This window comes from Puntigrus tetrazona, chromosome 6 (genome assembly GCF_018831695.1).
Source record: "Puntigrus tetrazona isolate hp1 chromosome 6, ASM1883169v1, whole genome shotgun sequence".
NCBI lineage: Eukaryota > Metazoa > Chordata > Actinopteri > Cypriniformes > Cyprinidae > Puntigrus > Puntigrus tetrazona.
Genome location: NC_056704.1, coordinates 1,802,982 through 1,830,859, shown reverse-complemented (window position 1 = coordinate 1,830,859; position 27,878 = coordinate 1,802,982). Strand labels below are relative to the sequence as shown.

The window sequence follows — 27,878 nt, the reverse complement described above, 5'->3', positions numbered from 1 at the left end:
ATAAATGCCTCTCTGTAGGACGTTTATTAACGACCTATTCATCATTTCGGCTTCATGTCATGACAGATTCGAATGTAAAAAAATAATAAAAATGTTAAAAAAATGTACTGCATTTGAAATGTATTATTATAATATATTTATAATATTTCCTATGATAAAAGTATTATTTAGAGTTTAAATGATGTCACTGATTTAACTGCACTTTATTTAAAAATATATAGTTTTTTTACGGTAGGCGACATTTCTATAAAACAAAAACATTTTTCTGCCAGTTCTACAAGATTGTTTTTGTGCACCTCACATGAATTGTTTAATATGTAAATGTATTATGAACCATGTAAACTGGGCAACTTTTTACCGTTCAGCACAATGCTTTTGAAGATGGGACGCCTAAACACACACTCTTCCTGTGTTTACGTGTGTGATGATAAATGAAGAGCGTCGGCCTCGTAATAGAGTTCCAAAGCAATTCATTAAGTGCTCAGAAATGTACGCCGTCCGTTTACTCTTTTAACAAACTGCACATCACGGAATAAAATGAAAACAAACGAATCAGTAAACAGCCAGACACGTTAGCGAGGGCCGTGTGTCTGTAGAGAGGCGATAGCTTGTGTTTGGGACGCTCTGTTTTTGTCCGTCTGCTCACTGGCGCTGATGAAATCACGCCGGAAGCGTCCTTTAGGGATTTTCGTAACCTCTAAAAGATGTCTTTACTCTCACCAGCGTCGTGTGTGTGTGTGTGTGTGTGTATTACATCTGTAGAAATCAAGGCAGTCTTAATGTTCTGGCAGAGCAACCGTCCCTTCTTAGAATCGGCTTCAGGTTCTTGCATGTCAAGCGAACGGCTGTAGCTCCGAAATTTCTCATCTGTGTTCAATCACTGACACATCCGTGACCATCGCGGCCGATTCCTACATAGCAATCCAGATATGAAGAATCGGCCGATGTGTTTCTTCTCGCTTTCATGTCAGAGACAAGGTACGAGCTGATTGAACCGCTTTAATTGAGTTTCTCATCATCTCCAGATCTCTGCTCGATGCAGCTCTACATCTGCAGAAGGTCACAGCCATTGACTCCTGGGCAAAGAGCCAAAGAAGCTTCTTAAATGATGAATCGACCTCGGACTGGATAGCAGCTGTAGCTCGTATGTGTGTGCTTTTTACTGCTTGTAGAAGACGGCAATCCTTGCTGCTCACTTAAGAACTCATCCCAAACACAAGTTAAAGTGGGTTCACCCCAAAATAAACACTAATCGCTCGCCTTTCATTCATCTATGCATATAAGACAACTCTGATTATATGTGTTCTGATCATTTCTGGATCGTTTGTTAAAATATATATAAAAAAATATCTAGATTACCGTTAAAACTGTATCACACAGTCCAAGATAAAAAAAACAAGAGAAAAGTTGAGAGGTTGCATCCAGTAGCTAGATACATAATTGTAAACATTTGTTTAAATACAAAGAAAATAAATAAAAAAATAATTTCTCAAGAATTAGTGTCACCTCAAGTCATTCCAAACACATTTGCTTTTATTTTATTCAATAAATAATCTAACATTGCAATTGTAATATAACGAAATATACCTAATTGAAAAATTACGTTTTACGTAGTAAAAAATGAATTAACCATACTAACGATCTAATCACAATTGGGAATAATGAGACAAAAATCTCAGTGCTTCAAAAGGACATATTTGCAACTTCTTTACCCCTAAAGGGTGCGTATTGGTACATTAGAGCGGTTATATGTACTCTTATGATACTATTATGAACCCTCTGGGGTAAACAATGTAGAAAAAGGTCCCTTTGAAGATACTGTCCCACTGACGAGCTGCTTTCCCCCTGAAGGTACAGTTTTGCACATTATTTCAGAGAGTGCAGATAAATGCTCTGCTGCCTGTGTGTCTGTTCAGGAGGAATATTCTCCGAGCAGCTTTCATTAGTGGTGTGTCTGGAGGCCACAGCAGGTCTGAGTTCAAATAGCCCGTCTGCTCCGATAACTCTCTCCAGCTGCTGGGTAATGGTTAGTTTCCTCTCATTAGAGAGGAAAACCTCTAAACACCAAACAGCTCATTAAAAAGCTATATCACTTACCCACTGTTAGAACCGCAAACATCATTCATCACATGGAGCGAAGTGAAGACTTTAAATACTCATCTGCAGGCTCGGCCTCGAGGACACGATACGCACAAGAGAACACAGACGCTCTGTAATCAGCTGTACAGTACCGATAATGACCAGAGTTATTAACCTTTCCCTGCGCTGAACGGTCCTCCACATATCAACACAAGAGTAGACAGACTGAACGACAGACAGACAGATAGATAGACAGAGAGACAGACAGACAGACAGATAGACAGATAGATAGATAGATCGAACAATAGATACAATGACAGACAGATAGATAGATAGATAGATAGACAGACAGAGAGATAGATAGATAGACAGACAGATAGATAGATAGATAGATAGATAGATAGACAGACAGATAGATAGGTAGACAGACAGACAGATAGACAGATAGATAGATAGATCGAACAATAGATACAATGACAGACAGATAGATAGATGGATAGATAGATAGATAGACAGACAGAGAGATAGATAGATAGACAGACAGATAGATAGATAGATAGATAGATAGATAGATAGATAGATAGATAGATAGATAGATAAATAGATAGATAGATAGATAGATGGACAGACAGATAGATAGGTAGACAGACAGACAGATAGACAGATAGATAGATAGATAGACAGACAGATAGATAGGTAGACAGACAGACAGATAGACAGATAGATAGATAGATCGAACAATAGATACAATGACAGACAGATAGATAGATGGATAGATAGACAGACAGACAGATAGACAGACAGATGGACAGACAGATAGATAGATAGATAGATAGATAGACAGACCGATAGATAGGTAGACAGACAGACAGATAGACAGATAGATAGATAGATCGAACAATAGATACAATGACAGACAGATAGATAGATAGATAGATAGATAGATAGACAGACAGAGAGATAGATAGATAGACAGACAGATAGATAGATAGACAGATAGATAAATAGATAGACAGACAGACAGATAGATAGACAGATAGATAAATAGATAGACAGACAGACAGATAGATAGACAGATAGATGGATAGATAGATAGACGGACGGACGGACAGATAGATAGATAGACAGATAGATAGATAGATAGACAGACAGCTAGATAGATAGATAGATAGATAAATAGATAGATAAATAGATAGATAGACAGACAGACAGACAGACAGATAGATAGATAGATAGATAGATAGATAGATAGATAGATAGATAGATAGATAGATAGATAGATAGATAGATAGATAGATAGAGTAAACTGACAGAAATGTAAATTGTGGTGTTTTGACACCCAGCTGGATATTTATTAATTTTTACAATGTACAACATATAAAAACATAGCAAAAGTTCACAGTGTATAAAGGCAGTGATCATGTGTTGGAAAACCATTTTTTTTTTTTTTTTTATTATTGCATAGAGAACCGTCTGCATTCAGATAATGCAGCATCCATGCAACATCAGCGTAAAAAAGCATCATCAGCAAGCGTCCCGCTCATCTAACACCTCGACCGAAGATCGTATGGGCTCGCTGGAAAGAATTAGCTTAAAATATTTCATAAAACATTTTCATTAAACATGTACTGTACACAATCCCAGACAGAAAAAAACAAAACTGCTAAAGCAAGAAACAAGTGTAGCTCTGAAACAGCCGCTGCTCTCAGTGATGATATAGCGAGGAAAAAAATACCCGATTCCATCAACAACAACAAAAAAAAACATTATTTGTGTATAAATATATAATGCCAGCTACAAATATACACATACTTACAAACATACATCCCTTTAAACACTCACACAGAGCTTTCAGACTGCCGTGTCTCCATTAAACACAGAAAAAAGAGGTTTGGCAGAAACTCTCTTTTGCTAAATCTTGTTTGAAAAAGTCTGAATATGTGAATCTGAATTTAAGCAGGCGACTGAAATATCAGCGTCTCGTTTAAAACTATTGCATGGAATATGCACGGAACTATACTGCATAAGTCCTCTGGATGACTTTTATAGCATGGTTTTGTGTATTTGTGAGCTTGACTGGCCCCGATCCTTCACTGTAGGAAAAAAGAGCAGCATGAACATCTTTCAAAACATCTTCAATCATCAACTAAATTTTGTTTTCTATATTCTGTAGGTTTATACGGAGGGTTTTGTTCGTATATCATTTATGGTCCTCCTAAAAACGTTTTTTTTTTTGCTCTGATGTTGAAAGCATTTTATGATTCGTTGAGTGATAATTTTGAAACTCAAATATATGCAAATTAGTGATTATTTTTTGCTATATTTGCCCGTGGTGTTTTGCCTTTAGAAAAGTCGTACGTTTGTAATAACAAAAAGTAGAGTAAACGATCATATCTGTCGTATCTGGGTGAACGTTCCCTTTAAAGTGTCTGAGAGCCATCTCCATCTCCATAGTAACGGTGTGTGACGGCCATACATCCACGAGCTCTGTCTCTTTCGTGAGTTCATCCGTACATCACTGATGTTAACCAGCGGCATCACCAATCATCCCAGTCTTCTAGTTCTTGGAGTTCTGGAGCAGAAAAAGACGTAAACCGGGAAAAAAACGATTCGGGTTCACAGCGAGACGTCGCAGCTTCCCGGGAGCCTTCATGCTTTAAGACTCGAGCATGATTCTGAAAAACAACACAAAGACGCCAGCACATAAAGTAGTACGTCACAATTCAGTTTTAAACTTAAACTCCCAGAATTCCTCTTGCATTGTGAGAAGCGTGCATGCTTTGTGAGTGTCGGCCTTTGAGCAGCTGAACCCGTGACTTCCAGGTTGAAATGACATTTAGGAAAGGAAATGCTACAAGTAAACTACATGGGCCCATCTTATCCGAACATCGCTCCTTTGCAATTTTCCTGCATCGTTGCAGAATCTCCGCTCAGCCTTTTCCCGATGCGTCTGCATGGACGGATGAGGGTGCGTAACCGTGGTCCGAGATGTGTGCGCGTGCATCAGCTGTGCATGTAGCTGCAGGGTGAATCCATGGAGGGGAAGTCGTATTTGCCCAGAGGAGACGGGTAGTATGTGGTGGCGTAGACGTTGGTCTGCGGTAAGGCTGATGGGAAGAAGTTGCAGCTTTCATCCGGTGGAAGCAGGTTATTCTTATTCAGAGTCTGCGGGGAACGGAGAGAAAGCACAGAAAGTGAGCAGGCAAGATGTCGAAAGTCTCTTCAATATTTCAAAGGCCACAGCGTGTTTTGCATCATGCTGCTGCGGTCCTGTGATGTCAACGCTCTGAGGGAAAAAAGGGAACCGGAAAATGAGGAATGATAGACGGGTTCCTTTGAGACAGATTAGAGAAAGTTGCGATTCTCAACTGCTCGCATTAGATGTCAAGTGAGCCCAACTTAGTAATTATTATTTCAAAATATAACAATGTTTTATTATGACAGTATAATATTAGTATAATTTTATTTATATATATATATATATATATATATATATATATATATATATATATATATATATATATATATATATATTTTTTTTTTTTTTTATAATTAAATAAATATATGTAATCATGTTTTCATTCTTAACAGCAACAAGACCAGAATTATTTATTAAACTAATACTATTGCTAATACTACAACTACTAATATTTAAATAAAAATTACTAATTTGAATAATATATTAATTCACTATTATGCTAAAGTTTTTGTTTACATATGTGTGTGTACTGTATATATATATATATATATATATATATATATATATATATATTTAATATACTTATATTTCCTAAATATATGGGTAGTTGACAAATAAAATTTGGATTGTGCTCTATGATGTGACATAGCAAAAATTAAAAAAAAAAAAAAAAAAGCAGAGGTTTATCTTCAATGTTATGTTTATTTTGGATTAATCACGATTAATAGTTATTAATAGACAACACTGCTAATAATATATATATATAACAGTAAATATTAAAATAAATAAAAAATATAACAAATAAAATACATTTTTATTGAAACATGTTTATCTTATTATTTATATTTGTTATAATATATTGTTTCTTTAATTATGGGAATTGTTTTCTTCCTTTTGAAAATTAAATCCTTTTTACATCTCTACATTAGCAATACATGATTATATGATTAATTGGAATTTATTATCTGCAATCCACCATTTAAGGGAGAACACTGTGGCATTATGGGATACCTTGAACTCCATGGGTGTGTATAAGTCGTTCTTGGGTGCACAGCTGTTCTCTTTATAGTGTAGGTGGTTGGGGGTGCTGGGATGGATGACTGCGGATTCTTGAGGGGGTTTGCGGAGTCTCTGACAGTACACATACACCAGGACGGACAACAAGATGGCTCCCAGAAAGCAGCACGCTCCAGTCAGCACCAAATGGAACAGAGAAAACCCTGCAAGAGACCAAAACAGAAAGAAATGTTACAACGGGGTCATTAGACACATCAGAACCTGAACGCTGGTGGATGATGTAAGACTTACCTCCACAGTTCGTGTTCCTCTTCTGTCCCTTTGACAGCACTAGCATTAAGAAAATAAAGATGTGAAACAAGATTATAGTCTGAGATGCCAGAAAGAAACAACCAAAAAGAGGGACAGGAACTAACCAGCACTCTCATTGGGCCGACACTGTCTGTGATCTGTGGAGTTTCCTTGGCAGGAGGTGGAACTTATTTCACATGTACGAATCCGGAGCTGCAGCCCCTCCTCGTTACACTCCGCCCACTCTGACCACGCCCCCCACCCACCTGACACAGACGAACAAGACAAACGAAACAGGTCACTATTGTGGTAATAATCTTCATTCAACGCGATCATCAGCAATGTAGTCTGATTCACAAACAAAGGAATCGGTTCGTTTTAGTGAATCAAAAACAGTTGTACGTATGTATTTTATTGTTATATTTATTTTATGATTACACGTTATTATTCATATTACTAATTAAGCACATAAAACTACCTAAAAATCCCTAATCCTACCCAATGCCTTCTTAACAATTACCTTAACTATTAATCAGCAGCAAATGAAAAATGTACTGATGGAAAAGTCTTAGTTAATAAGTGTTACTTTTATCCTAAGGCGTTACCGTATATTATTTTGAAGCCGATTTCCTCACCTTCACACTCGTGTGTGTTACAGAGCGCTTCCTCCGTGTGCAGGCCAATGCAGATGTCTCCAGAATGAGCAGGAGAAGGGTTAGAGCAGGAACGAGAGCGCTGGTAGTGACCGCCGCCACAGGAAGTAGAACATTGAGACCAGGAAGACCAGCATGACCACGCCCCCTTAACTGAAAAACCACAGGAGTTAGTACACCGCTCCATCAACAGGGCATGAGCGACTTATTTAAGAGGCCCTCTCAGACCTGGGCACGGCTGAGTGTTGCAGTCCTGGTACTCGACCGGCGCTCCGCTGCAGGCGAACGGTGTGCTCTTGCCATCCGGCGTGGAGCAGGAGCGCTTGCGCGTGCGGAAGCCTTTGGAGCACTCTTTGGAGCAAGCGGACCACGTTTCCCATGATGCCCAGGCTGCTCCTTGCACTCGTGTCACAGGTCGACCCATTCTCAACAGGTCCTCAACTAAACCTATACAAATACAGAAGTGAATCGCAATATTTCTTAGTGAAATTATTAATGTGGCATTCTAATGAAACAAATGTAAGGTGTTTTTAAGTAAACAGTGGCACTGTGTTTATTTATACATGAGCAGATCATGATACAGGGATTTCAGCATCTCAGAGTGGCTCGGTTCACATGTGAATAATACTCCAGACTCTGTATCAGATCTGAGTTTGGGTCACTTATATAATTAAATAAAAATGTTAATTATAATTATATTATTAATTTGAAAAATTATAATAATAATAATAATAATTATCATTAATATTAATAGTAGTAGTATTACTAGAAATACTACTAATAAATTAAATGAACGTTTCATATTTTATTTAATAATAATTATTATTATTATAATAATTATATTATTTATTAAATTACAATTTTGTTTAATACAGAATTTGTTAATAATAATAATAATAATGACAATTACTAAATAAAAGTAAACAAAAAGATCATTATTATCATTGTTTTATTTTTATACACTGATATATTATTAAACAATTTCAGGTCAAATTATAGAGCTTTTTTTCTAAATCTTTAAGTATAAGAGTATGCTTCTCTAAGGCTGTGTGTGTGTGTGTGTGTGTGTGTGTACCATCAGTCTCGCAGGCAGCAGCTCCGTCACTGGTTGGACAGAGGCGAGTCTCTATCTTGCGTTTGCCGAGCTGAAGGTCGTGAGGGTCAGCGAGGAGAGCTCTGCAGGTGTACCTGACCCTCTGCTCCTGTCTTGCCCCCATCTGAGTCACATTAACGGGGTACCAGGGTGTCCACGGGGTGGTCCGCCTCACTTCAGCACACGAGTCCAAATTACACGCCTTATACTCCTGGATACAGTAACACACATAGTTTTTACATCTCTTTCTGATATTAGTATTTTTATTTAATATATATATAATAGTCCATACCAGAGGGCAGCCAGGACACGTGTTTCCGTTCTCACAGGTCCGAACCCGGGATTGGACTCCACCACCGCAGGCAACACTACATTTGGACCAAGCGCTCCAGGAGACCCAGGACACCGGAACAGGACACGGATTCTTTTCATTACACAATCTGAATCACACACAAATGAAATCCAATCATCTTCCAGTCGGCTCAAATAAACACACGCTTATGACTCAATTAAGTTAGATGATCAAATAGTTGACACAGATCTATATATACATGCACGCAGACCTTATTTCATAAACAACATTGTCTGGCAGTAGCATCGAGTATGTGATATTTCTAATTTGAGGCCGTTTTTGGCATCCAACATCACAAGATGACAATTTAAGCTCCTTAAGTAACCGAATCTGCTTTGTTTTGAATGAGCCGTCTCATTTTTCCCTTTTTTTCATCTCGCTATAGCGCTGTGACATAATTGTGACATCGTTACATTTGACTGGCCTAGTCGTGCTTCACTCGGGAAAAACAGGCCAATCAGAAGAGAGGAATAACTAGACAGGCCAAAATCGCGACGTAGAAAGCACTAGCGGTTTGTAACTCTCCAAAGAGAGCAAAAAATTTGAAATCGCATCATATAACCCCTTTAAGAGGTGGTTCGTTTAGCAAATCAAAAACATAAAGCGAAACCATTCTAGCCCAACTGATTTCTGAACACTTGACCCTTATGATTTAGTTTTTTGTACCAAACGAATGACTCCCGAGAGGCTTTTTGATGAATCCTATCAAATCGAATCAGAAGAGCACAGCCTGTGGTCCATCTTTCCTCTCGTCTCACCTCTCCTCTCGAGCTTGACCCACACACACGCGTCCTCCGTGCCGAGGCGCTGGGTTGTTGCAGGATCGCTGACGGACCTCAAATCCAATGCCACAGCTGGTGCTGCACTCGGCCCAGGACGACCAGGGAGTCCAGCCTCCATTCCTAAACAAACACGAGCAGGAGTTAGCATTGATACCATGCAATAACAGTCCGCTGAGCTGTCAGTAATACATTAAAAAGGTCATATTTGTCATTGTAATTTGTAATTGCATAATGTTTTTGTATAAATTGTATAATGTCAGTGATTCCTGGATTAGAACCACAGTAGTAATTTGTTTCTACCTACTCTCGGTCCTTTTCAATAAAATTGACTTCTGGTTACTCCATCCCAAAATGAAAACATTGGCATTAACCACTTACCAGAAAAATCTTCGCTAGTCTTCAGAACACAATTTAAGATATTTTGGATGAAATCTGTACTATTCTGTACTATTCTGATGATGTCTTTCATATTTTTTGGACCCTGGCAGCGTCAGTGAATGGGACAGTCACAAACCTCTCGGTTTTCATCCAAAATATCTGTGTTCCAAGGACGAACAATTTTCACACAAAAAAAAAATCAGTGTACCTCAGAGAGCAGTAAAAAATAAATAAATACAAAGGCAGGTTAAACCTGTCATAAAACTTTGGAAACTTTGGATGTACTTAAAAAGAAAGAAAACGTTTTCCAAATAACTAGGCCAGCCCCTCTGGAGTCACCTAGAGTCAAGCGACGACTTCTAAGGACTCAATAATGACTGTACAGGATTGTGATCGCAACTTTAGAGCCTGACAGGTAACATCAGTTTTATTAAACTTAACAGTAGCTTTCTGACAAAGATGTATTAGCAGCTCATTACTCATCTATTACAGATCTGCCTCAGCTGCTCTTCTCCTGTTATTCTGAAACATCGCGTCCTGTTAGTTTCTCGCGCCCCGACCCGGTGATGTGTGTGTTTAAACAAGCTCTCTAGGTGAAGAAATAATTGGAACATTCATTCAGTGACTGAAAGTGACTGCAGGATAATGGGACATGCAAAGAAGGAGCTGCTCCGCCAGAAACGCTGCGTCAGCCGCTTGCAGTTAATGAATAAAACCGCGCGTTACACGCAGCACGTCTGTATCAGAGTTCAGGATTGATGGAGTCGAGGCCTCGATCTCTGCAGCTGTTAGCGTTGGGTGGTGCCTTTCTCTCACGGAAGAGCTGAATCAGACGGAATAAAAGCGTCACACTTTTATGTGCTTTGACACTTTGATTGGCTGTGATTGAAGACTTTAGGCTGATCTCTCTGGCTCTCATATATCAGTCTCTCCGCGCGGTTTACACCTGACACTTCAGTATGGGGAGTCCCAAATTATAAAGGCCTAGTTCATCCAAAAACAAAATCATTTACTTGCTCTCTTACACCTACAAAACCCACATGAGTTTTCATTCCCTGTGGAGTGACAGTGAATAAAGAGATAAAAATGATATGCACCATTATATCCATATGATGTGTGCAACTGTACATTTAAAGTCTTCCAGGACTGTGTTTTGTGTGAAGATGTTTTTTTTTTTAATAAATAGTATAGAAATTAATACTGTTATTCATTACCGATGCATTAAATTTATCAAAAGCGGCAGTAAAGAGCTGTTTCATAAACAATAATTGTGGAAATATTATGTTTTTATGCAAACAGTGAGTTAATAATCGATAATATAGTTTAAAAGGTAACAACTGATAATACATGTTTCTTAAGATTTCTGAAGGATCATGTGACACTGATGGCTGAAGTAATAATGCTGGAAATGTAGCTTTCCATAACAGAAATAAATCATATTTTACAATATATATAAACAGAGAACAGCTACTATAAATAGTAAAACATTTTACAATATTACTATTTTCACTGTATATTTAATCAAATAAATGCAGCCTTTGTGAGCATAAGATTCTTCTTTCACAAAACCAAACCAACCCCACAGTTGTGAACAACACTTTATGTATTCACATATATACAGTCACGCCAGGTTTGTTATCAGTGGAGCACAATGGCTTGGTTCCCATGTATCTAGTTACCAATCAGTGTGGCGACTTTATATTCAGGGTTTGGATGGGATTTGAGAGCTACATCAGAAGAGAAAATTGTCAGTGACATTAATAACAGCTTGTTCCTCACACAATGCTATTACGTGACTGGAATATCGCACACGAGTCAAGTCAAATGAACTACTATTGTAGGGCTTTGTCATATTTTAACTGTCCCAAAGCATGTTTAGTTCACTTCAGCAATCCTAAGAGTTAGCGGAGTGTGCGCACCTGGAGCAGTTGGCCACTTCGATGTTGGCCCCGACACACTTCATCCCTCCGCACTGGGGTCGAGGGTTATCGCAGGCTCGAGTGCGACACTGGCATGTGCTGGTGCCTTCCCCTCCGTCGTCATGGTTACAAGCCTGCCACGCCGACCACTGGCCGAATCCACCATCTTGGGTGAGGTTACGCTCCTATAAATGTGCACGCAAACAAGGCATGGATTTAAGATTTGCATGGAAAGTCTTTGTACTTGCTTTCAAACCTAATTTAGAATTAACTTTTTAGTGTACAGATCTTTCATAAACTTCAGTAGGTAACATTTTTTTTAAAGACCAATTCTCAGTATTAACTAGTTGTTTATTAGCATGCATATTGGTTGTTTCTTTCATAGAGCATTTAATGTGTTATTCCCCAAGACCGTCGTTTTGATCCCTTAAGCCACGCCATAACTAACCTAAACTAAATTAGCGGAGTTTATTGAGGCAAAAGCTCTAGTTAATAATTAGTTAGTAGTGAAGACTGGTCCTTAGAATAAAGTGTGCATAGCTCACCAATAATAGTTATGGGAAACGGTAACACCTTGGTATAGGGACCAATTCTCAGTATTAACTAGATGAGTATTAGCATGCATATTACCAACATTTTAGCTGTTCTTTAGTGCTTATAAAACTCGTATTCTGAATGGCCGTATTCTACATCCCTAATCCTACCCAATACCTAAACGTTTAAGGGTTTAACTGGCATTTTTCTGCATTCAATTTAGCTAACAGCAGTGATGTAAAGAGCATATGCAACACATTCAAATGTTTCTCACATGTGCCAGTCTGCAGTAGAAGGTGGTTCGTGTAATGCACAGGATAAAAACTGTCTTAAATTCACCTCCATGCATGGCTAAACTTCAGGGAGCAGGTGTGTGGTGTGCCCATTGAGCTGAATACCAACATCTACTGGGTCTGGATTAGTAACAACTGACCAGAACTCAGTGCCATTCATCCAGTAGTTTTGACCACAGAAGCACTCAAACGTTATTAAAATTAATCGCAAAAGAAATTTCGAGACCTGCATCAACTTTCACTGTACTTCAGCGGTATAATCAAAAAAGGTCAACTGCTGGCTTTTTCCTGATGCATGACAAAAATTGCTAATGTAATGCTTATCAGTTTGCCCTTCTATGAATTCACATTATAATGCTCCCCTTCAGCTTCCTCAGATGCCCCCGCGGCTCAGACACTCAACTTCAGCCTATCAATGAGGAGAAAGCTCAACCATCAGTTCTGCCGTGGAAGCAGGGCAATAACTATAAGTTCGTTTTCTGTTAACTTGGCACTTCATTTGTAAATGTGTCACAGGTTTTTTCAAGCAAATTGTAGTCGCATAATATGATGTTTACTATTTTTGATAATGCCTTTAAAACTGTAAATAGACATAGTTTAAAAAAACATTATATTTAGGTTTAGCTTTATTTTATGTAGCAGTAATATATTGCAGCAGTAATATATTGCAAAGTTAAATATCCATAAAAATGTAAATGTGTAAATATTCAGGAACTCTACATAAAATAAATCAGGGCCATAAATAAGGATGCATTAATTAACACAACAAACAATATTTTTTAAAAAATTATCGTTTAAATGTTTCTGTTTGCATTGCATATAAATAAATGTTGCTTTACGAAATAAAAATGAACAATATTACATTTATAAATTAATATTTAATGGTAAAATGCTTTAAAAATCGTTTTACAATTTTTAACTAAATTAATAATATAAATATTTATGATATAAAATGTTATCATAACTAAATTTAAGACAGTAACTTCTCGTTCAGGTTATGCATAAAAGCGCAGGGGATGAATGATTTATTGAGACAGCAGCAGCACAAAGCCCACATTCACATAATGTTCTTTCCCTTAAAATCTAAATGTCAACATCATTACATAAAGCTAAAAGAAAGTATTTTGTGCAAAAAAAGAACTTCGGTGCAATCCAATCAGTCCACTATTCATCCATCCCATGTTATTTCCGGCTAGAATCTATGAAAGCTATACATTCTGTAAAAGTTCGAGAAAAGCGCTCTTACTTACTGTCTCAACTTAAAGCCATTACTTTGGAAACAACTGTTTTTGCTTTAAATGCATAATATTAGTATGCAACTTGGGACAAAGCCAAAGCTTCCACGACGTTGAAGAAAATGAGGTTTGTGTATTATTGCTCCTCGGAGGATATCAACTATCAGAGATAATAAGAAATTTGTGATGTCTAATTATGGACCTAATGAAGTGTCCTGAGAGAACAGGAGTGACATTGGCCAACCATCGTGCAGAACAGCAGCGTGTAATTGACATTGTCAGATGAAGGCTTCGGATCAGCTGGGTCAGCCGTCAGCCTCTGTTTCAAGGCTCTTCATCGGAAATGTGATTCTTCACGAGCTCAAAAAAAAAAGAATCATAGGAGATATCGGACATACTCAAAGAAAATGAATAGCACAACGTAGTGGAACAGAATAAACATAATAGAATAAAACTGAATATAGTCGAACAGAACAGGATAGAACAAAAATAAATAGAAGTGTGTAGGACAGAAGGGAATATACCAAGACAGAAAATAGCAGAAGCATATAGAAATTAACCGAATAGAACAGAACAGAAGCATATACAATAAAAAGGATCATAAAGAAAAGTATATAAAATTGAGCAGAATGTAATAGAACAGAATAGAGATGTGCAGAATATAACATAAAACAGAACAGAATACAACAATACAGATTCTATATAGAATAGAATAGAAAATGATGGATTAGTATAGAAAATAGAACGGAACTGGAGAACAGAAAATGATGTAGTATAAAAAAAAAAAAAGAATGAAATAGAATACAGAACAGAAAATAATGGAAGCATACAGAACAGAATATAATAGGATAAAAAGGAACAGATTCACAGAATGGAATACAATAGAACCAGAATACAGAATGCAAGCATATAGTACGGAAAAATACAGAAAAGAATGGAACAGAATAGAATATGATTTAGAAGAGAAGAGAACAGAATGGAATACAACAGAACAGAACAGAATACAGGTACAGAGCAATACAAAATATAACAGAAAATGAATACAGAATGGAAAACAATACACTAAAGCAGGGTAGTAGAAGAATAGAATAGAATAGAATAGAATAGAATAGAATAGAAGAGAAGAGAAGAGAAGAGAAGAGAAGAGAAGAGAAGAGAAGAGAAGAGAAGAGAAGAGAAGAGACAGAATATAATAATAAAATATTAAAACAGAAAAGAACAGAACAGAGGGTCTTAAAAGGTAATAACTGAAGTTACAGGAGACGTATTCCCAATCTCAATTTAGTTTATTGTGATTTGTCTTGTATGTGTGGTGATATTGTCTAGAAGTGTGTCTTACAGGGCACTTTGTGATGTCTTGGCTCCACTGGCTCATGTTGGAACTGTCCTCAATCGTCGTACAGTGCTTCTGTTTCCGGTCCCAGCCGCAGTACGGATCCCTGGCACCCAGACAATCCCTACAATCACAAGATCACACATCAATGACAATAAATAACACCAAAAAAAGTCTCCCGTCTGCTCATCAGAAAGAGAAAAGGAGAGACTGGGCTTCAACGGAATTCTCTATGATGTTGCAGAGCTTAAAAAATGCTGAATAAATCTAAATATTGAAAACAATACTATCCCTTCTCACACCGATCACTAAATCTCAAGGGAACGGCTTGCAAATTTTGTCTATAATCTAAACATCACTTCGATTTATTATACTGAGATCAAAGTCAGAGACTGAGCTGAAGTGTAAATATAATCTGAGCATCTGATCGGAGCGTGATATGATCCGACTGATACAGTAACTGCAGAGAAGACACAATAAACCTTAAATCCTGCTATGGGAGATAAACAACATCTGACAGCACCTCTGGTGATTTATTAGAGCTAACAGACTTATCATTTTCTTCTCGTGTCCTTTGGGTTCAGTGGAGTGAGGCTGTGTGATTAATTCAAGATCATGTTTCAGTATCTTAATGATGTGTCGTTCTTAAGAAGGACAAAGTATGAAGAAGCGAACAAAGCAAATTACCAGTAAATGACAAGCGCATGCATACAATCACATATTAACCGGCGCTCAAACGTTTGAGGTCTTTAGGGTTGAGCAAAATTAATTTAGCAAGGATTAAACGTTACAGTTTAAGACGTTCATAAATAATATTACAAAAGATTTCTGTTACAGACAAATTGGAGTAACGGTGCTGAAAATTCAGCTTTGCATCAAAGAAATAAATTGCATTTTAAAATATATTAAAATACAAAAAAACTGCTAAAATTGCAATAATATTACACAAAATTTAACCTACCCCAAACTTTTAAACAGTAGCATATGCGCTCATATTTTAAGCCTAAATCAAATATAACACTGTGTCTCAGCGTCCCACTAACAACTAAACATCCGTTTAATAAACGCTGGCCACATTACGAAACTGCAAATGTGCCAGAGATGCATAAAGAGAATAAATTTACATACATTAAAGGTTATATAAAATTATAATGACATGACTAAACACTTGCAGGTCAATCAAAGTCTATAGATGAGAACTGGTATAAAATAATTAGAGCTATTTGGAACATCTTGTGAGATCTGGCCTTTTGCCCCCTGGGTGTACGTGTATGCGTGGGGGAGAATATGTAATGAAATGACTTTTTTCCATTGCATTGGCATGCTAAACACCGAGCGGCTTCACAAACACAGTTCCATCACAGCTTCCAACATCAAACGTGTCCGCCTCGTGTAGCTCACAGTGTTTGTACAACAACATCTGCGTCAGGAAGAAAGTCCAAGGACCGCTTAAAGACCTCCTCCTACCTCTAAAGTGATTACTTGCACTCTTGAATCAACACATATGTGCATCTAAACTGACGAATTGCATTTTGACGTGACATGCTGCAAGACGTGACATGCATTACGGTGCGTTTTAAATTCGACTCCTCAAAGGCATTTAGCGGATCCGAAAACATTTTTGCTTTATTTCATAACTCAATTTCCCCCGTATTAAGGTACAAGATCGCACAAAGTTCTTACGAATCCGCCTCCGTAGCCCAGTTCATCTATTTGGAGGCCATTATTTTATGAATTTGAGATCTAATTACATTACATCTCTAATGTAAATGCAGTCGCTCCCTGCGAGGAGTGATGCATGCATTATATATTTTTAATGACTTTCGACAATTTATAGGTGTTCTATTCATAGCAGCGGCGGAGAACACGATGCAGCGTTTTTTTTTTAAAACGACCTAGTTCATCATTCATCCGCCTCTCGGCCAGTGGCGGAGGATTTATGAGATAATAATATCTGTGACTGCTCATAAGTACTGTCATTCACTTCATCTCCTTGAGCTTCATTTCCTGTCTGACTCCAAGGGCATTAGCAGCTTGGAAGGGCATGTGCTGTAATCAGCCTTTGCTGTAATTTAACAGCAACTGTGCTTTTCGCTATCACGCGTGAATAGGAACTCGCTGTCAAAGCCGTGGCATATCCGGACATTTCGAGGCTTCAGGAATCCCGTACTGATACAGTGTGAATGAGACAGTTTAGTCCTGTTCATGTTTAGGACGCTCTGACCTCAGGAGACTGTCGTCAAAGAGCCTGACACAATTATATTTTAAGATCTTTCTGCATTGAGCACCAACGAAATCACTCTCTGCCATTTTTTTCAGACTTTTAGTAGCCTATTATACTACTCAGGAATCTGGTACAAGGCAGTTCTGTGAAACTATACAATTATTCAAAGTTTATGGTCAGTATGATTTTTATTTTTTTTTCAACACTTAATATTTAAGACAAAGAGGAACCATGTCACATTTAACTAAAATATATTAAGCAACACAACTGATTTCAACATTGACAATTAATATTTCTTGAACAACAAATAACCATATTCCGATATCTGAGACCTAATTACTGTAATGTTTTTTTGAGGCGTGACACTTTAATAATGTTTGACAATTTTATATGTGTTCTATTCACAAGTGTTTAAAATTGTATTGCGTTCAACTCCAAAGTAGTCATTTGCTACCCCTTTTTAAAAATCTATTACACTTTTAGTAAATCTAGTTCAATCAGGTAGTAACAATACTTTTATTACGTAAGGATGCAGTAAATTGATCAAATAAAGTAAAGACATGTCGCACACTTTCTATACATCAAAGAATCCTAGAAAAATATGCATGATAGTTCACAATAAAATTTTAAGCAGCAAAAATGTTTTCAACACTGATAATAATCTGAAATGTAGTAAATTTATAGATTTATGAAGGATCATGTGATACTGAAGACTGGAGTAAGGATGCTGAAAAGGATGCTAAAAAGTCCATTTGTAAAGTTGGATTCGGGATGATCGGGATTTATTGGGCGGATCTAAATCTGAGCGCTGCCCCTCTCATGAAACTATAAGAGCTGTGTTGGACTTGAAACAGCACTGACTGCACAGACATCAGTACAGTGAGAGATATAGAGAGCAGATGCTCATTATGCTTTGAATCGCTCTCGCTGTACTTTGATGTCAAACACTGATCGTTCTGCACAGCACTGCTTCAAGTCGACCACACGCATATTAACTAGAGAGTGTAAGCATCAGTGCTTCGTCTGTTCAGTCATTACCGTTAGATACTACAGCCTACAGTTTGCTATCCAGCTATGCCTTCGTCGCATTACGTGGTTGCTATAATTTACCAAACAGCTGAGCTTGGTCTCTTATTCAAGTCAAGCTGTTTGAGTAGGACAGCTGAGAGAGACACCAGCTTTGCCGTGAGTGGGCGTGGTTTCAGCGCCGCCACAACATTTGAGGACGGAGAGGACGGCCTTATAAATGGAGTGGACTAATGTCCTGGTAGATGTGTGCGTGCGTGCGACTCACTGTTCGGTTCTGTAGTTGGAGCATCTCTCCAGAGGGATCTTCAGGACTCTGCTGGGAAGTCCCACGAAAAGCGACCTATCGCTGTGCAGAATCTGCAGGTTCAGGATTGGCTCCTGCATGTTTTCTGGGAGAATGTTCATCTCCTCCAAGTAACATCCACGCAGACTCTTATTAGTTGTGGATAAGGCCTTGATGATGGTGCCGTACTCTGATTGGTCAATGAAAGACAACCATTAGATCCACAGGGCACATCATTGGAGGATATAAGTGTGAAATTTAAACTCTTTTTTAAACTCTCCTCACCTGTGCCGATGTACATGACATGGTAGAGCGTGTCTCTCCCCTGAACAATGTCCACAGCCAGTCTGGAGAAACGAATGTTGTCTTGCATGACCAGAGGATCCGTGGAGATGGGCTGAACCACCTCGCTCATGAGAAAGAGCCGCTGGGCGTCTTGAAGACTGCGTTCTGTTAGATTACCGCCCGGACCCGAATCATTCACTGTCCCGCACTGTCAGAGAAAGAGGACATTAGAGCCAGGCAATGAGGAATGCGACGGTACATCTAAATCGAAACGACTACTGCATTTTGTGCCAAACGTCTTGAATAAAATTGTGAGCTGGCTTCAGGGTATAAGTAAAACGCTTTGAAATGGAAGCTGCAGCAGTTCACTTCCTTCACCTGAAAATTTGGGATGGGGTTGGGAGTGGAAAGCCAGCTGGTCCGAGGGTTCTCCTGATAGCGAAAGGGTCCGTTAAAGGCCTGCGTGATGGCACTGAGGTTAAACGCGCACACTGCTGATGCTGCAATGCTGTTCCTGTGAATGAAAGGAAGAAGTGAGACATAGTGCGGTACAGTCTAAATGAAAATCTTAATAGAAAAACAGTAGTGTTCAAAAGTTAGTGCGCGGTAACATTTTAAGAGGTAGTTTTACTGCAAATTAGTTCTGCTGCTGATCTACTGACGAAAGACAAATTAAAGAACACAGATGGAGCCAGATAATTTCCATAATGACCAAGCTAATTAGCCAATGAGGCAGCCATATCAAGCACAAAGTGATTTCCGATATACTTTTTTGGAAGGCAAATGGAACAAATAGCAGAAAATTGATTCCTGCAAACCTTAGTAAATAACCTTGTATGATTTATTTTAATATTCTCCTCCCATTGCATCTAGGGATCCTCAAACTAACTGGTAAGCCAATTAAGCATTGACTGACAGTAAGAAGTCTGACTGATTTATACAGCTAGTTAAACAGGATTACAGAGTTAAATATATGCAACAAATATAAACTAATGGATGGTTAAATTATTAGTTAAACTGATAACACTTTTTTAATGATCAAACCATTACAATTGAATCCTGAAAAATGTAAATGAATTCAATTGTTCAAGTTTTATGCAAAAATAAATAAATAAATAAATAATGGCATTCAATTGTAGAAGAACAAAAGTACAACATGCTATATAAATGTCACACCAAAACTTTAAAGCGAAACCCGACTTTGGGCTCACAGAGCCTCTCTGAAGAGACTACCTTTAAAAACATTAAAAAATCATAATTGTTATTGTTGCAATTAATTATAGTCACTCACACGTTGGTGGTGAAGACTCCGTAGATGAGGTCTTGCTCAGGGAGGTAGAAGGTGCTCTGCAGCTCATGGTAGTAGAAGGGAACATCTCCAGAGCGGGAGCAGTTGAGTCGAGCCTTCATGAAGGTGGTCCATGTGTCTTCAAGCAGGAAACGACCGCCAATGTCATTCTGACACACGCGGGCCACACGGGAGAAGACCGTCTTCCCACAGTCCTGCTCTACTGCGTTCTCTCTCAGAAAGAGGTACGTGAAGCGGCCCATCTCGTATGCAGAGACAAAGTGAGGCTCTGTAGAGATGAAGAGGAGGATATCTTACTTTCGGTGACAGCCGTTTCGAGTTTATTGTCATGTTTCATTGTTGAATTTTGAATAAAGTAGGCTAAAATATGTTACACTTATTAGTTGCTTATTAGCATGCATATTACTAAAATACTAGCCATTTATTAGTGCTAATTAAGCACATTAATGCCTTATTCTACATCCCTAATCATGAATGTGTGTATGGGCATATACATATATCTACACGTCATATGTAGTCAGTTAAGCTGATCACTTATACAATATTTTTAAACCCCTGTAAACCCTGTTGTCCACAACCGCAGCACACAACGTACAGGCTATTAATGTTCCCAGTTGGTTTAAAGCAAATTTAAAAACGTATCTGTCTTGAAAATAATGTTATAATGCAAAAAAAGTCCTAAAATATGCTAGATTCTCTTTAAACAAAAGGTAACTTAATATACAAGGGTTATTTTGAATTTAATCTAAAATACGGTGTAAATGACCCTATTCTTCGCCGAATTCTTTACAGATCCATTCATAGATCGCATGCTGTCCCGCTGTACCGTTGAGCCATTTGGAGTTGTATTGTGCGGTCCGCAGGGGAGGCATGTTCCCAAGACTGCGGTAAATAATCGGGTCACGGCTGGAGAAGTCAGTCACTGTAGCTGCATAGACTTCTCCACTTTCAGTGATCATGGCTGTAGAGTTGTGTCGAGGGTCGTAGGGACAGCGGGCCACTCCGCTGATGGACTCCAGGACGCCGGAGATGTCCGTGACAGGGCGAGTCGTACAGATGGGCATGAAGGCATTAGTGCCGCAGGTGAACAGACGACTGCCGCTCAGCAGGAGGACACGAACATAGTTCTGACATTCATCCTGAGAGCGAAGAAACATTTCATTTCACACGCACTTCCAGAACCTTACCGGTGCACTCCATAGCTTTACGTTAAACCCAGCGTCCGTCTCTCACCTCTGTCTTTCCTTTGCTCTGGCAGGACCTCCTGGTGCTCTCGTCTACGGCCCACTCTGTGGCCTGCAATTAACAGCCAATTAACATCACGGTTAGAAGTTAAGCTATCAAGACACGCATCCATTAACTTCAAATTCACGAGGGAACCGAAGGGGTTCAAGAGTTGCATAATTAAAAAATGTACAATTAATTCAAATAAATAAATATTTTATTCAAAAACTATTTCAGCTATTTCTTTACCTGCTTGTCATGTAATCAAAAATAAAAAGCATGAACAACGTAATTTTAGTAATATTCTATCTTTTCTTTTACATTTTACATATTTAGTTTAATATTTTTAATTATTTTTGTGTTTTCTGTTTTAAATATTTAATTTAAATTTTAGCACATTAGTTGTTTGTCATTTTTATAAATTACTGTTTTTAAATGTGCAAGTAGCATTTAGTCATTTTCTAAATTTAACTTTAACTGTTATTTATACTTTATATTTATTATATATTTTATTTGTATTTTAATTAGTACATTGATGTTAGATAATGTTTCAATAATTTTGTTTTGACATTTTTATTTACTTATTCATTTATCTATTTACATATTTTTTAAATATGTCTTATATAAATAAATAGACATTAAACTAAATAAAAATTTGTAATGTTCCTTTGGGAACTTGTTGAATACATTTTTAGTATATATAAAAATTCCGTTTTTATTTCAATCAATGAAGGTTTTTTTATGGTTTTCGTTTTAGCTATTAATATCCCTTTTATTAATAAGTACCCTGTTAAATTAAGTTCAAGTAGTTTTTTTACCATTACTTTAAGTTTCCGTTTCAGCTTTTGTGAATGTTACAATGTCATAGCTCACACTATTATACTCCCAACTCAAGATGAAGGTGCTGTTTTGCCTGTCTATAGTGCAGACTACCTAGGGAATGATTCAGCTCCAGACGTGCTAAAAAGCTGTGTTCAGATTCACAAAATGAATCTTTTTAATGATTCGACTGAACCAAATTCATCACTCCTTTTTTGTACAACTGCGACGTGTGACAAGTCAGAATCATAAACAACACGTTTTAAATATTTAGGTTCACAACAAAATCTGTAAAAGGTCACAAAAAATCTGTTTACTTTAAACAGACCCGTCTGAACAAACCAATTCTGTAAAGCGCAATACCTTAAAAAGCCAAGACAACAAACCTAAACCTTTCTTGTTATTATGATCAGGAACCAGAATAAGTTAACGACCTGAAACCGTGATCAGTCATGGGAAGCTCTTCCATTCTTCTCTTAACGTAAAGAAGGTACGAAACACACAATAATCAAATGACAAAAAGACAGAAGGCGGAAAGTTTCGCTGCATCTATACAATATGACTCTATAGTGAGGCAGAGCAACCGTGTGACATTTAATTAGGAAACACTGGATGGTTTGTCCTAATCGCATTGGTTCCCTTATCTGAAACGAAAACCCTTGAATGTGTTGTTTTACTCGTTTTGGACGTTCTTCCTCTCTTTTGTTCCTCGTCCCTCCCTCTCCTTTCACAGGCTGCTTTGTCATGTTTATCTGTGTTGTCGTTTGGTTCGAAAAATAATGATGTAGACCAGAGTCACACACACACACACACACACTATAGAAAGAAATAATAAAACATGATTTTGTATTGGATGTGACCCTTACTGAAGGCATCAGCTGAAGAGCTGTGAGGATCCAGCAGAGCCTGAATGGAGTAAGAGGAGTGGAAAGGTCACAGATAAAACACAGAGCTCTTCACAGATTAACGTCTGTGCCGGGGGACACTTTATGACAAAGATAAGCACAGCCAGATCTAGATTATCAAACTCGCTATCGCTATCAAACGTTAGGGCAAAGAACTGCGTAAAACTTTGTCATAAAGTTAAAATATACACTATATAGTTCAAAGGTTTGAGGTAGGATTCATCGCTTTTCCACAAAAATACGAAGCAGAATGAATGTTGTCAACAGTAAAAAAAATAAGTAATTAAAATTAAAATCAGGATATTAAAATTTATTTTCCCAAAGCATTGCGTGAAACTGAAGAAGTTATTTTTTTGTTTTGTATAATATTTTACAATTTCACTGTATTTGTGACCAAATAAATCCAGCCTTGGTGAGTAGAAAAAATAAATAAATAAATAAATAAATAAATAAATAAATAAATAAAATAAAATAATTTATAAAAATATATATATATATATATATATATATATATATATATATATATATATATATATATATATATATATATATATTATTTTTTATTTTATTTTTTTATAAATGATAAAGCAAAAATGCATCACTACTGTAAAGAGTAAAAATAAAAGTATATTATTTAAACATAGAGAATATGTTCAAATGTTTTCATAGTATTGTGTTGAATTATGATGCTTTAAAATCATTTCTGTTTTGTATTATTGTATTATTGTTTGCTATAATATAGTAACTTTATTGGAGTAATGGGAGTTCAGTGAAAGTCACCACTGAGGATACAAAAAAAGGGAATCACAAAAACTAAAATTCCCGGAAGAATTATACTAAGAGCCCCATTAAAACGTTTAAAGTTCATTTTGATGGAGCTTTGACTTTAATGGAGCAAAGATTGATGTTCAACGGACAAGACTTTTCAAATACAGCTACGAAACAAACGGGCATCAATTAAAGCCATACATGACTGACAGCCTTGAATGTAAAACATGATCCTGGCATTTGTGAATATTGCAAAAATGCTGTTCTAAGCACGATTAATTATTTTCTTTAAGTCCTTTTGCTGTGTAGCGGTAGTTTAAGAAGTTTTAGGCCCAACACTGCATGGATTAATATAAAAGGAAAATGGATTGCGGAGCATATTTTGCGATTGATGAGTGACATCTGTGCTTCTGCACTCTTCAAAGCAGCATGCGCTTCACACACTCGTCTGCAAAAGGAGCTGATTACAGACGTTCTGACAAACTGCATCTGTTCGCTTGACTTTTGCAAACTACATTTCATGCTTGTTGTTTAAGAGAAAGACAGAGAAACGAGAGAGAGAGAGAGAGAGAGAGAGCGCAAGGGTTCAGAAAGCAATCATCAATCTAACCGTGCCTCTGCAGTCATCATCTGAAGAGCAGGATTCACCCGGAGAAGATCTGTGAGGGTCAGACTTGTGTCATTTCTGGATGTTGAGGGGTTGTGTTTTTTCTCCAACACGCTCATGATTTGCTCATGCAGGCACAATCATTTGACCTCAGCTAAAACGCTCTTATCTGCCTTCTCTATCCGTCTCTGCGGCCCGGTCCAGACCAGAATTATCATTACACCAGATATAATAAATCAGTGACATGAGATGCTACAGATCCAAACATCTCATTATCATGTCTTTCATAGAGCGACTGACGTGCGTAACTTGGAGTGAGTTCTGCATGTGTGAGCAATAAAAAAAAAAAGTTAACGAAAGTTTTCAGTCATTATACCAGTTCATGATGCTTACGGCTGAGAAATTACACACAGCTTGAATGCAGCTTCCAGCATTTTAAGCAGTTAAAGTATCACTGGATACTTCAAAATTCTCATATCCAATATTTTTAAATGTCTGAGAGTGGTGAACGGAATAGAATAGAATAAATATTAAAATTAAAATTTTAATTTCCCAGAATCAAACTTTCAAACACAAAATCCAACACAAAAATACGAATAATTATATATTTATCTCATCATTTTGGACCAAGTTTCAGCTGTTTTTTAGCACAATTTCTAGCACAACCAACAATTTTGCCTTGGTTTTCAAAAGTTGTCAAAGGTGCTGAACAAGATTAATCAACAATATTTAAAAAAACTGAAAAATCACTTGCAGCCAAAATAAATTATGATTTAAGATGGGCTGGAAGTGACATTCATTATTCCATTAATTCATTAATTTTATCTTCAGTTATCACTTGTGAAGTTTGTACATTCTAAAAGAAATTCTATGGGTTTTTGGGGTTTTTGAGATATAGAGGAGCGCAGTGAGGAGCTTGTGTGTGTGTGTGTGTTTGTGTGTTTGCTCGAGGGGTGAGTGTGGGTCACTCTTGTGGACACAGGGTCACGAAGCCACCCTAAATCACTGGATTCTGACAGATTCTTGTGAGATCTGCCTCCAAGGCGTCACCCCTCTCAGGGTTACGGGGAGCGTTTAGACTGGGTTCACCAGCAGGGTCCTCCTCAAACGCCAGCGAAGTCATTCTTAAATATCGCACAAGCGCTCCAAGCTTTCAACAGGCTTGTCACGCAAGCACTACACAATCTCAGCGTTCCCACCACACGCTAAGTGCAGAGGTGGTCTCGAATCATCCTTCAAGACAAACAAGGCCAATTTAAACCCACTCCCAGATGAGATTGCTGTCTTCAGCAGCTCCTCACCTCAAACACAGACAATCTGCTGCAGCAGACAAACATAGAGACGTCTGCATACTGAACGGATCAAAATCTACACTTTATTTGATCCACAGCGCTAGTGAAGATTTCTTGCGCCAAAAACAGTCAGAAAGTTTTTCCGTAACCATTTTTCAACAAAACATACTCTGAAGGATGAACAAACAATGGTCGAATAAGCTTTTTGAATTTTTTGTTTACTAAACTAAAATTCCATTAAAAAAGAATGATAAAATAAAATGATGATTTATTATTACTCTGATCCAAAAATACACAATAATTAAAAGAAAAAAAAAATATTTAAAGCAAATAAATACATTAAAGGATAAGCACATTGAATTTTTTTTTGTGAAAAATTAAATAATTAGGTGTTTTTAATATAGGACATAATATATAATATATGTGTGTACTGTTTATTTTTAATGCATGTATATATATATATATATATATATATATATATATATATATATATATATATATATATATATATATGTATATATATATATATAAATACATACACATGCATGTATACCTTTAAGTAAGATATGTTATACTTGTATATTGAATATAGTTTAAATATATATAAATATAAATATATAGTAATATATAATATAAATTAAATTAATTTAAATATACACATGTTAATATTTCCTAATATATACTGTATGTATGTGTGTTTAAATATACATAATAAATATACAAAATAAAATATCGTTGCCCAGCACTAATAAGTAAATAAATAGGTTGTGGGCAATGATGAGTCATAATTAATTGCATAATTAATTGCACATCAATTTTTTTTTTTTTAAATATATGACATAGTACATAATATATGTGTTTACTGTGTATATACATACACATGCATGTATATATTTAAGAAAATATGTATTTATTATATTTTAAATACTGTTATATATCATTAAATTATATGAACATAAATAAATACACTTCACTAATAAATAAATAAATGAAGTATAATTAAAATTAAATAACATATTTTTCTGATGAACTTGGAAAAAATGTTTTTTTCCTCCTTTCAAGATGTTCAGAGGAGAGGAGCTCAATTCAGGATGCTGAACATGACACAGCTGTCTTGGAAGTCAACGCTTTTCAAACATCTGCACAATACCAGATGCTACTGAATGTATGTGCGTGTTTGATTTGTTGGGATATTTCTGCTTCTGTGCATCAGCACTTTCGAACATGTGGGCAATCCTAATAAAATACAGAGTCTAAGTGTATGTCTGGCATAGGATGAATTAAACGGACAGTGCTGGTTCTGCATTTCTAGAGACGTCAAGACGATTAGATGGACAGATGGGAAGGAGAATAAAGAGAAAGAGAGCAAGTGACGTCCTACCTGCAGGAGAGAGACGTTGCTCAAACTCAACCGGAAGAGATGATTCCTACGCAGAGAGAGATGATTTTTGACAGGCTCAGCTGGGCTTGTACTTCTGTGTCTGTGTGTGTGTGTGTGTGTGTGTGTGTGTTACCTGGCTCCCACTATCAGCTGGTTCCTGGTTAGGTCGAGTGCGAGCGGCGAGTAGTCGTTCACTCCAGGCAGAGAGAAAGAGGACAGCCACGGGCTCAAAGCTACGGCGGAAAAGAGTCACAGGTGACATTCGGACAGTTAGCTGTGAGCAAACACATTCAATCTGCTGTTTAGCTGCAGTTTTACTGTTTGCAAAAAAATTCCCCGCAAGTTAACTCGAGTTAAATGAAGACCAGTGTGATATGACAACCAGCATTCGTCTTCATGAGTGACTTTACTGTTCTGCGTGAGTTGTTCCTGCACATATATGTTTAGCAAAGTCTTAGAGAGTTATAAGATTATGCAGATTATAAGATTATTTGTTATTTTAGCCTCTTAAACTCACCAAAACTGCACTGATTTTATTCATACAATTGTGAAATATGTTTACACTTTAATTAAACAGTTCTATATGTGAACAGA

The 27,878-nt window shown here is 37.1% G+C and overlaps 1 protein-coding gene across 2 annotated transcripts in view; it reads right to left on the bottom strand.

Annotated features, from left to right (window-relative positions):
* Positions 1 to 3,397: 3,397 nt before the first annotated feature.
* The window catches only part of sema5bb (sema domain, seven thrombospondin repeats (type 1 and type 1-like), transmembrane domain (TM) and short cytoplasmic domain, (semaphorin) 5Bb), a 52,384-nt gene continuing 27,903 nt past the window's right edge, over positions 3,398 to 27,878 (bottom strand). The window contains exons 4-22 of one of the 2 annotated variants that reach the window (XM_043240947.1): positions 27,418 to 27,517; positions 27,285 to 27,330; positions 21,522 to 21,584; positions 21,115 to 21,427; positions 20,271 to 20,556; positions 19,358 to 19,493; positions 18,980 to 19,187; positions 18,677 to 18,884; positions 15,165 to 15,282; positions 11,764 to 11,948; positions 9,443 to 9,586; positions 8,625 to 8,772; positions 8,315 to 8,543; positions 7,468 to 7,686; positions 7,222 to 7,392; positions 6,712 to 6,852; positions 6,587 to 6,625; positions 6,290 to 6,498; positions 3,398 to 5,244 (exon numbers count right to left, since the gene is read on the bottom strand). In XM_043240947.1, the coding sequence (XP_043096882.1) occupies positions 5,083 to 5,244; positions 6,290 to 6,498; positions 6,587 to 6,625; positions 6,712 to 6,852; positions 7,222 to 7,392; positions 7,468 to 7,686; positions 8,315 to 8,543; positions 8,625 to 8,772; positions 9,443 to 9,586; positions 11,764 to 11,948; positions 15,165 to 15,282; positions 18,677 to 18,884; positions 18,980 to 19,187; positions 19,358 to 19,493; positions 20,271 to 20,556; positions 21,115 to 21,427; positions 21,522 to 21,584; positions 27,285 to 27,330; positions 27,418 to 27,517 (3,125 nt within the window). In that variant the 3' untranslated portion in view covers positions 3,398 to 5,082. Of the gene's footprint in view, positions 5,245 to 6,289; positions 6,499 to 6,586; positions 6,626 to 6,711; positions 6,853 to 7,221; positions 7,393 to 7,467; positions 7,687 to 8,314; positions 8,773 to 9,442; positions 9,587 to 11,763; positions 11,949 to 15,164; positions 15,283 to 18,676; positions 18,885 to 18,979; positions 19,188 to 19,357; positions 19,494 to 20,270; positions 20,557 to 21,114; positions 21,428 to 21,521; positions 21,585 to 27,284; positions 27,331 to 27,417; positions 27,518 to 27,878 lie in introns of both variants that reach the window. The other variant, XM_043240945.1, reaches the window with a different exon arrangement.